Here is an 11,379-nt window from a genome sequence, read left to right as displayed (position 1 = left end):
TGTGCTTCCTTCCCTATGACCCATTTCAAGGCTAACTGGTACACCACCTTCTTATGTGCTGCTGGGTAAAATATCTAGCTGTAAGTTGGACACATCTACAAACTTTTCATGCTCTGTTGCCATTAGTTTTCCTTGTCATCATCATCTTCTTTCATCTGTTAGACATTTATTCCTCATCATCATCATCATCATCTTCTTTCGGCTGTTCCCATTAGGGGTCACCACAGCAGATCACCTGTTTCCATTTTTTCCTGCCCTCTGCATCTTGCTCTGTCACACCAACCACCTGCATGTCCTCTCTCACCACATCCATAAACCTTATCTTAGGCCTCCTTCTTTTCCTGTTACCTTGTAGCTTCATCCTTAGCATCTTTTTTCCCAATATACTCAGCATCCCTCCTCAGCACATGTCCAAACCAACGTAATCTTGCCTCACTGGCTTTGTCTCCAAAACTTTCAACCTGGGCTGACCCTCTAATATACTTATTCCTGATCCTGTCCACCCTCATCACACCCAAATCTTAACATCTTTAACTCTGCCACATCCAGCTCTAACTCCTGCCTTTTTGTCAGTGCCACTGTCTCCAACCCATATAACATAGCTGGTCTCACTACCCTCTTGTAGACCTTCCCTTTCACTCTTATAGGTACTCGTCTGTCACAAATCACTCCTGACACTCTTCTCCACCCACTCCACCCGTTTCCCTGTATCTTGTGTTTATGGTCTTAATATAACAAAATAAAAAGTACAATAACAATAAAATGATGTCCAACTATTCTATTTGCATAACAACGACATTTTAAGAGATCCTACAATCCTCTCTCACTCTGTCTACAACTTGGATATTAGGTAAGTGATGGATCAGCAGGAAACACCATTTTAGAGGATAGTATAGCTGTCAGCTACCACATACTGCCAGTGCAAGTTACTGCCCTTTCAAAGCAGTATGAGGCACTAAGGAAGATAATAATAATATTATTATTATTATTATTATTAATAACAACAACAATACACCTCTGGGCTTACGTAGTGCACGTTTTTGTCTAGTTTGTAGATTAGGCCTACAAAACTGTTAAGGCAGACTGAGAACAATTTATTTATTTTGTTTTTTGTATTTACTTTACATACTTCTTCATACTATGACATTGTCATCTTCATTTCTATGTTCCCAAATGCATGATTAACTGTATACGTTAAATTTCTGTGATGTTCTGTTTCTTTCTTTCTTTTTTTTTGTTTATTTGTTTGTATTGTTGCTAAAAGTCTTGGGTCATGACTGAAAAGGGTGACTGGTCCAGTGTAGCTAAACAGTCAACAAATGGTGAAAAAAATAAAATTAAAGCATAGCCAAAGTTTTAAACCACTCTCCAAAAGACTAGCAAAAATGCCTGGGTGCAGTAAAATAATACAAAAAAGCAAGCGGCTGTTTGTAACACAAAAAGTCTCATAATATAAAAATGCCATGAGTAATGCAAACAATGTATAAGTTGCTAGTTGTATATATCTTTCATAGAAATGTCCAAGGAAAAATTAGATTTAGCTGCCAGCCATATTTTTTCCATATTACTTTTTTTTTGTCAAGCAGTACCTGCCAGTCATCCTATCTGCTCAAGTCAATGAAATGCCAATGTTTAGGCATACAGTTGACGTAGGATCATTGTTTTAATTAGATGCATTTGTTCATTTGTAAGTAGATGACAGCTGAAAGGAGGCAAGACTACAAATCACATGTTCTGCATACAGTATGTTCATTACGCAGTAAGGGGCAGTACACAAACTGTGACTCTGGCACAGTGACAGGACCCTTTGCTGAAGATTAGGAAAATAATAAAGTACTGGCCATTATTACTATCTGTAATCATAAAATCGTAGCTATGTCACTGAGAAGTGCATATTTGTAAACAGTCATTTTTTTAATATGCAACTATACATCCATGTTACATGGTAACATACAATTTATGTATTATTTGATTGACTACCACTGATTGTCTTGTTTGTGGCTGAAATGGTCTGAATGACTGAACCAGACCACTGAACCTATTAATAAAGGTAAAAATAAATAAATAAATTAAAAAGCAAATATGCAGCATGGAAAACTGATCACATTCAAAGGCTGAATACTTCATTTTGTAACAGAGCTTGGTGTGCAGTTTTTCCATTTGGCTTGCAGTTTCAATGCAAACATGAATCTGTACTGCAAATTCCAATGTCTTTACTGAGGTACCTCTTGTCAATTCTCCCAAATGGCTTTTTTTCTAGCATCTTTATTTTGGGGGATTGTTACTCATATTGATTTCTATCCAATCAATGTAGCGTGTAACACGAGTATAAACACCAGGCTTGTTCTGTTTGGCACACTCGTCACCCCAGCTGATGATACCATAGAAAATCATACGTTCATCCTTCTCACAAACCAATGGGCCACCAGAGTCTCCCTTAAAAAAAAATTGCTTTGTTAATACGCCAGCAAGTACACATTTAGTAATCTTATATTTTTGCTTATCCAATGCGTTGTAACCTTTAACCTCTGTGAGGATTTGTAATTGTTAATAAACATTTAAATGAATGTATAGATATAAATTCAGCTACAAATATAAATATAGATAAGGACATAGACGTAGATAAAATGTGCATACAGATGTACAGCAATCTGGAGTCCTTGTGGCAATCCAGGAACAAAAGAAGGGGCAAACATACAAATCAAAATGGGCATGCAGCTGTTTCTCAGGCTGAAAGTGTTATGAAATGATTTAAAGAATGACCCAAACACCATCAACTACAACTATAGAGAAATAGTACAGTGCTTTCAAAATTACAGGCATAATAATTTCTAATACAAAGTACAGAGATATGGCAATATGGCAGGGAAACACATCACACTAATATATTTAAAACATAGTCCTGTTAGTGAACTGGGAGCTTGACAAGATCATGGAGCAGAATGGTAATATGTAAACATTTTACCTATATCACTTCACCAGTTTCCTGTTTCACTACAAAACGTATTTTGAACTTACTTTACATGCATCTTCCTTCCAAAGGGGGTGACCAGCACAGAGCATATTGTCACTGATCAAGGAGCCATAATATTCCTCCAAACTGCAAGTCCGTTGGTTGATAATCTGAACATTTGCCTCCTTCAGTTGTTGAGAGTACCTGTAACTAGCTAAAATGAAAAATGGAAGGAGAAATGTGTTTTAGCAGTAGCTTAAATCTGCTTGCAAAATTTATTACAGTAGCTTGGTGTGTGGTACAGGCTAGCCTTATTATTCTAACTCTGGAAATAACCATTGGTAGTCTAAGGGGCACCCAAAAATCTATCAACTATGGTCCTATTGGAGTTTGTTTCCTAAAATAATAATATCTTGTACCCAACTAACAATCTGTTTCTTAGAAGTTATTTCTCTATAGTTGCACTTTTTTAATATAAGTGACTGCCCAAACAAATCTACTTTCTAGTCACCCTGTCTGTGGAGCAAGTTTCCTCAGTTTTGGACCAGATTTACCATATGAGACACTAACTAACAAAGATTTAAGTTGTTGTTGTTGTGTCTTTTGGCTTTTCCCGGTTAGGGGTCACCACAGCGGAACTCCGGTCCGCTAATGACTGGTAGTTGATATTTACGTGCCGAGTTACCAGCCCTGACGCATAACCTTCAACGAAGGTACACCCGTTCACATATGTCTCCACGCAGAAGACACTCTAGCTGAGAATCGAACCGGACAGCGTCTTACTGGGAGGTGACAACGCTACCGCAGCACCACCACCGCGGATTAACTAATAAAGATTTAAGTAATTTGGATAATTGCCAAGAGACACCTTATGGAAGATACCATTTGAAAAAAAAAAAACTTAGTTCTGTACTTCCTTTATGGGGAAACTATACATACAATGATGGAAGATTATACACCAGGCAATAATCATTTTCAGATTCCGGAAAACATGCATGTAACTGGCATTCCACTGTCCACCAGAATGTCCTGCCCACACACCAATAAAATTAGTGTGGCCCTGGAACACAGACTTTATGTCCCTCATCTAAGTTGCTTCCTCCCTATAATGTAATTGCTCTGAATACACACTGGTGGGGAACATTTCCACGGCCTATGCCTGAACAGTATGTTTTCTAGTGAAACTAAGTGCACATGCACTAGGCTTGTAAATGCAGATCTTTATACTGTTATCACTAATAAAATGATATGAAATTGTATGTTTAGTTTTCTATGTGCTTCTCAACATCTGCAATTGATGACCGTCAGCCCCCATTCCAAATTCATCTTGTACTCATTCACTGTTCCATCAGTCAGGGTGTCCCTGGTTGGAAATGATGGGTTTGTCATCCAGAGAGCCACACAAGCTTTCTATGCATTTAATTGTTATCAGATAATGTTAACAATGAAGGCTCTGAAGTTTAGGTCTTTAATCATACCTCAACTATGCCCTATACAGGGGGAAACTGTGCCCTCCCTGTGTATATGAGTGTTCCCACCACTATAAAAATGTAAGCCATATCTCCAGCCCAGTAAGCCAAGTCCACATCTCTGGCTAACAGCTGCAGCTTCATCAACTATAAGACTCCACCTCCATGTGGTCAAGCAGTCAAATGGACAACCATTACTTCCAATGAGGCTAGGCAAGCAGGTACTAACTATTCATTCCTGCCCCCCTCCAATCTATTCCAGTACCTGAACCACTAGCTGAACTTGGATCACCTGGGAAGAAGGCAGGGTTTTATCCCAGTATGCCCTACTGTTAGCACTGACACTGTATACTTTCATTACATTAGCATTCTTTTAACCAACTAAGACATATCTCATTTCACTGCAAAGATAAGGAAAACAGACTTACTTGCAGCTTCCTGTCCATATCCAGCTATTTCACATTTCCAACCATCCTTCAGAGTTAAATCCCATGGAGGCAGGCATGCAGGTCGGACATACTGAGTTTCTGCAGAGCAGCCACCATTTATTGATTTTAACTGTAGAAGTGCTGAGACAAAAAATGAAATTTGCATAAGTAAACAGCAACACATAAGAAACCAGTGACATATTAGATGCTTAAGTGATTCTGCAAGGTTGACAAAGCATCTTTATCACATGAAGTCATCTATTAAGACTATTTGTCGAATCATGTACTGCGCATGCTTCAGACTGTCGAATTACATACTGCGCATGCTTCAGACCTATGGCTTATACTGATGCTGATGGCCCACACTGCACTGAAGGAAATTAAATAAGTTTAGCAAAAGAAATAGCCACCCTTATCCAAAAATAAAACAGACACACATATAAAAAAAAGGCCAAGGAGAGGGAGGCAGAGATGAACAATTTTATTCTCCTATATGAGATCTCAGCTTTACTAAACAGTCAAAACATAGATATAGTGAATATATCAGTTGCTTAGAATCTGGAAGAGGCAGGTCTGGTTGCATAGTGTCCAAAGGTGGCATACAGATGAAAGGAAAAAAATGTGTAAGAAAAAGGGGAAAATAAACAAAACAAGGACTCCATTTTCAGATTACCTGTTGGTGGTAACCTAATATTTATTGACAAAGAAGTCATATTTGCCTTCTGTGTGAATGCTTATAAAAACATGACCATGTATTAAAGGGACTGGGCTTTATAAGTAAAGCTTGCCATGTTCTCAGTTTGCAATGGAATATCTCTACACTTCAGCGGCATTACTAGGATTTGTCAGTAAAAAACACCTGACAGGAATTCTACTATCATGTGATTAGTGGCACAAATCCAGGTACTAGTTAGTCATCTTTTACACTCAAAAATATCTGAGTCTATGTCTGTCCAGAAAAGTGACACACAATGTGCTACTGCCTTTTCTGTTAGCCAACAAACGCAGTTAAATTAAAGGCAGCCCCAAAGCAAAGATACTTTTCCCTAACCTATGTAATGGGATAAAAAGTTAGCACGTTGCAAGTCATCACAAAAGTTCTTACTGTCAAGCAATATATTTTATCAGGCTATACTTGTCAGCTAGTAAATTATAGCTCCGTGCAGGATGAATTTGTCTTCTAATCTTGCGTATCAGAAAACAAATCTTATTACCTATGTCATTCTCATAGGCTCCTGTGCTGTCACTGAAGTCTTTGTGAACAATGACGCGCTCGACTTCAAACATTTGTTCCCTGTCTTCTCTGGTTTCATTTGAGTTGGACTTTCCAAGGGCAACTGTAAAATCATTTGGCTTTTGGCTGAAAGATATCAAAAAGAAAATAAAAAATGAATGACATATGAACATACACAATTCTATTAAAAACATAGTTTATGAACTAGGTTTTCTAATTCACAACACAAACTTGTACCATACACAGATCAGCCTTTTGGAAGCAAGTCTAAGGGCACGGAAAAATCAGCATTGTTATTTCTGTTTTGAAAAGCTAGCAGTCATCTATTACAATTTCACACAAAATCTCAACTGGACCTGAACGTGACAATAACCTAGTTCCTAGAACGGTGTTCAAAGTCAAACAACAACAAAACATGACACCCGTGTCCATGTTTATTGAAGGCTAAATGCCATGTGGTACCTATGGAAACAAACTAACCAAATGGCATTTTGACATATTAGCCCACTATTGTAAATTGGAACCCAGAGGTGTAACTTTTTGTATTGGCACTTGCTCCATTCCTTATTTTACATTACAACTTACATGTTACAGAATCCCAAGGAAGACTTAATATTCTCTATATCCTGAAAATGTGCGGCCTTGAAGAGTACCCTACTGAAATACTGGGACACATGATGACAACACCTGAAATACCAAAAAAAAAAAAAAAGAGGAGAAAAACAAATATCTAGCATTTGTATGTTTATTTTATGTATTTATTTATTTTTTTTAGCTAGACAATGACTGAGAGTATATGTGCTTAAGTCTCATGATGGAGTAACACTCCATCTGAGGCTGGCTTCTGCCTTTGACCAGTTTTGTACTGTGATAGTATCTCTCAATCAGGTCACTGAGCCAGAAGCTATCTACCCTACACACCATATGTAGAACATACAATGTTTTGGCTAATGGAGTGATGGACAAGCAATTTATAAGACAATCTGTGTGTCTGTTGGGATGTCTATCCATGATTGCAGATTAAAATATGTTGTGGGCCATGAATGGGCTCAGTTCACTTTGCTGCAATCGTGTACAAAGACATACAAAAGCCAAGGAATAGAGTCACACCTAGACAGTGTGCACAGCATGGCATATTTACTCCCTGCCATACAGTAACAGAGTGAGAAGTGATGCAGGGCATCACAGCCTGTGTGCCTCATCATACAGTACTATAGGGAGAACCGATATAGGGCATCACAGCCTGTGTGCCTCATCGTACAGTCTATAGGGAGAACCGATACAGGGCATCACAGCCTGTATCCCTCATCATACAGTAATATAGGGATAACCGATACAGGGCATCACAGCCTATGTGCCTCATCGTACAATACTATACGGAGAAGTGATACAAAACATCACAGCCTTTGTGCCTCATCGTACAGTATTACAGGAAGAACCGATACAGGGCTTCACAGCCTGTATCCCTAATCGTACAGTCTATAGGGAGAACTGATACAGGGCATCACAGCCTGTGTGCCTCATTGTACAGTACTATAGGGAGAAGTGAAACAGGGCATCACAGCCTTTGTGCCTCATTGTACAGTACTACAGGGAGAACCGATACAGGGCATCACAGCCTGTATCCCTCATCATACAGTCTATAGGGAGAACTGATACAGGGCATCACAGCCTGTATCCCTCATCATACAGTACTATACGGATAACCGATACAGGGCATCACAGCCTGTGTGCCTCATCGTACAGTACTACAGGGACAAATGAAAAAGGGCACCACAGCCTGTGTGCCTCATTGTACAGTACTATAGGGAGAACTGATACAGGGCATCACAGCCTGTATGCCTCATCATACAGTCTATAGGGAGAACCAATAGAGGTCATCACAGCATGTGTGTCTCATCGTACAGTACTATACGGAGAAGTGAAACAGGGCATCACAGCCTGTGTGCCTCATCGTACAGTCTATAGGGAGAACTGATACAAGGCATCACAGCCTGTGTGCCTCATTGTACAGTACTATAGGGAGAAGTGAAACAGGGCATCACAGCCTGTGTGCCTCATCCTACAGTCTATAGGGAGAACTGATACAGGGCATCACAGCCTGTATCCCTCATCATACAGTACTATAGGGATAACCGATACAGGGCATTACAGCCTGTGTGCCTCATCGTACAATACTATATGGAGAAGTGATACAAAACATCACAACCTTTGTGCCTCATCGTACAGTATTACAGGAAGAACCGATACAGGGCTTCACAGCCTGTATCCCTCATCGTACAGTCTATAGGGAGAACCGATACAGGGCATCACAGCCTGTGTGCCTCATCTTACAGTACTACAGGGAGAAGTGAAACAGGGCATCACAGCCTGTGTGCCTCGTCGTACAGTACTATACGGAGAAGTGATACAGAACATCACAGCCTTTGTGCCTCATCGTACAGTACTATAGGGAGAACCGATACAGGGCATCACAGCCTGTATCCCTCATTGTACAGTCTATAGGGAGAACCGATACAGGGCATCACAGCCTGTATGCCTCATCATACAGTCTATAGGGAGAACCAATAGAGGTCATCACAGCATGTGTACCTCATCGTACAGTACTATAGGGAGAAGTGAAACAGGGCATCACAGCCTGTGTGCCTCATCGTACAGTACTATAGGGAGAACCGATATAGGGCATCACAGCCTGTGTGCCTCATCGTACAGTCTATAGGGAGAACCGATACAGGGCATCACAGCCTGTGTGCCTCATCGTACAGTACTATAGGGAGAAGTGATACAGGGCATCACAGCCTGTGTGCCTCATCATACAGTCTATAGGGAGAACCGATACAGGGCATCACAGCCTGTGTGCCTCATTGTACAATACTATAGGGAGAAGTGATACAGGTCATCACAGCCTGTGTGCCTAATTGTACAGTACTATAGGGAGAAGTGATACAGGGCATCACAGCCTGTGTGCCTCATCGTACAGTACTACAGGGAGAAACGATACAGGGCATCACAGCCTGTGTGCCTCATTGTACAGTACTATAGGGAGAAATGATACAGGGCAACGCAGCCTGTGCATCCCACTGAAAGCAGTGTAGTGAGCACTGAGCCCCTCTGTAAGCAGTGTAGTGAGTATTGACACAGGACATCACAGCCTGTGCACCCCACTGTAAGCAGTGTAGCGAAAAGTGATACAGGAAATCATAGCTTGTGTTCCCCGCTGTACACAGTGCAGTGAGATGTGATACAGGGCATCGCAGCTTGTGCACCCCACTGTAAGCAGTGTAGTGAGAAGTGATGCAGGACATCACAGCCTGTGCACCCCGCTGTAAGCAGTATAGTGAGAAGTGATACAGGGCATCACAGTCTGTGCACCCCACTGTACGCAATGTAATGAGAAGTTATACAGGGCATCACAGCCTGTGCAGCCCACTGTAAGCAATGCAGTGAGAAGTGGTAATGGACATCACAGCTTGTGCACTCCACTGTAAGCAGTGTAGTGAAAAGTGATACTGGACATTACAACCTGTGCACCCCATTGTAAGCAGTATAACGAGAAGTGATACAGGATATCACAGCCTGTGCACCCCACTGTAAGAAGTGTAGCTAGAACTGACGCAGGGCATCACAGCCTGTGCACCCCACTGTATGTAGTGTAGCTAGAAATGATGCAGGGCATCACAGCCTGTGCACCCCTCTGTAAGTAGTTTTGCTAGAAGTGATGCAGAACATCACAGCCTGTGCACCCCACTGTAAGCAGTGCAGTGAGAAGTGATACAGGGCATCACATCCTGTGCACCCCACTGTAAGCAGTGTAGTGAAAGGTGATACAGGACATCACAACCTATGTGCCCCAACATACAGTTACACAGTGAGAAATGGTGCAAGAGAGAACAACAAGGAAGTAAAGGGCACATAGCACTGTAGAGCCCACCTCTGCAAAGCTCTGTAGTGGGGCATTTTTATGTTTACGAACAGTACTGGGTGAGAGAAGAGTGGCACAAGACAGTGCTGCTATGTCATGAACTACAGCCGCACACAGACACACACACACACACACACACACACACACACACACACACACACACACACACACATTTTCAACTGTAAATTTCGGAGTACAGAGTGATGACATGACTAGTATGTACAGCATTTGAAAAGTCTGAAGTGCATTAGGCCCATTACAGACTCCTGTGAGGTACCACTTGTAACCTGTATCTTATTACAGTTCTGTGCTCAGGACCTGACATCAATGCCCGTTATGCTGCACAGCCCATCTGGGTTATCCTGTGGGAAGTGCAGCCCATGCTTACTTGTTGGTACAGCTGCACAACAGATGTCCCCTGTCAGCTCTACCAGCAGCTTACAGGATGGATTAACCTTCTTGCATTGCACTGTTAACACTATATCTTAAATGCATGTACATGTATAAAATTGGTCTATACATACATAAAGTTTCAATGCCCATATATTTTTATATACATGTAGCTGTATGAAGACTTGTGTGTGCATGTGTTTACTTGCTGACTTGTCTAAGAGGTGCTGTCAGTGTTACAAAATTCATATGTGAATACTAGGCTAGCTTCCCTGAAGGGCCATTTTAAGCCTAGTCAACAACATAAGGTGAGAATCAGATCCTGCACCTTTTGCCTATGAGGCAAAGACTTTAACCATTGATGTACATACGTCTGCTGCTTTACTATTTTACTGACTTGTGGCTGATTAGTACATGTTGAGAACTATACTCTACTGACATGTTAAGTGACACCCTTGGTACAGTGTCTCTCTCTGTCTGTAAATTACATTAATCTGTTAGGGTGATTTGCTCGTCTGCATAGCTTCAATGCACCATGAGCAGGCTCAGAGTATAATGGCAAATCTTCAACACAGCCCTGACATACTCTTGTTGTGAATTGTGATGGCATTTCCAAAGCATTTTCCTATACACTAACCCTTCACTCTGTACACCAACTTTATGAATCCCACTCGAGTCTGAATTTGCTGGAATTAAGCTTCCTCAAAAAATAGTCAGCCATAACCTGGCTACTAGAGTAAAAAAAATGTTACATAATAAACCAGCATGCAATGCATAATGACAGAACACTAAACCTCATCACTAGCTGAAGGCCTGTAATGTTCACGTGCACCATAGTTTGTTTTACTGGTTTCTGCAGTTTGCTACCTAGTGAAGCTGTTTCTCATTGACAGTCATAATGCAATGTAAGTTAAGACAGCGTTAATCAAAAGGAATAGGTATTTTAGGACCAAAACCAGACAAGGCTCGAACCATCCTAATTA

At 40.9% G+C, this 11,379-nt stretch overlaps 1 protein-coding gene across 2 annotated transcripts in view; it reads right to left on the bottom strand.

Moving 5' to 3' along the window:
* Window positions 1-643: 643 nt before the first annotated feature.
* The window catches only part of PLAU (plasminogen activator, urokinase), a 41,838-nt gene continuing 31,102 nt past the window's right edge, over window positions 644-11,379 (bottom strand). For both annotated transcript variants that reach the window (XM_044056766.1, XM_044056765.1), the window contains 4 exons: window positions 6,065-6,210; window positions 4,851-4,991; window positions 3,019-3,167; window positions 644-2,436 (listed from right to left, as the gene is read on the bottom strand). In XM_044056766.1, coding sequence (XP_043912701.1) covers window positions 2,266-2,436; window positions 3,019-3,167; window positions 4,851-4,991; window positions 6,065-6,210 — 607 coding nt within the window. In that variant the 3' untranslated portion in view covers window positions 644-2,265. The remainder of the gene's footprint in view (window positions 2,437-3,018; window positions 3,168-4,850; window positions 4,992-6,064; window positions 6,211-11,379) is intronic.

The sequence above is a fragment of the Protopterus annectens genome, chromosome 14.part0 (genome assembly GCF_019279795.1).
Source record: "Protopterus annectens isolate FY-2018-M chromosome 14.part0, PAN1.0, whole genome shotgun sequence".
In the NCBI taxonomy this organism is placed as follows: domain Eukaryota; kingdom Metazoa; phylum Chordata; order Ceratodontiformes; family Protopteridae; genus Protopterus; species Protopterus annectens.
The sequence above is the reverse complement of the archived record's forward strand: the minus strand, read 5'-3'. Positions and strand labels throughout refer to the sequence as shown.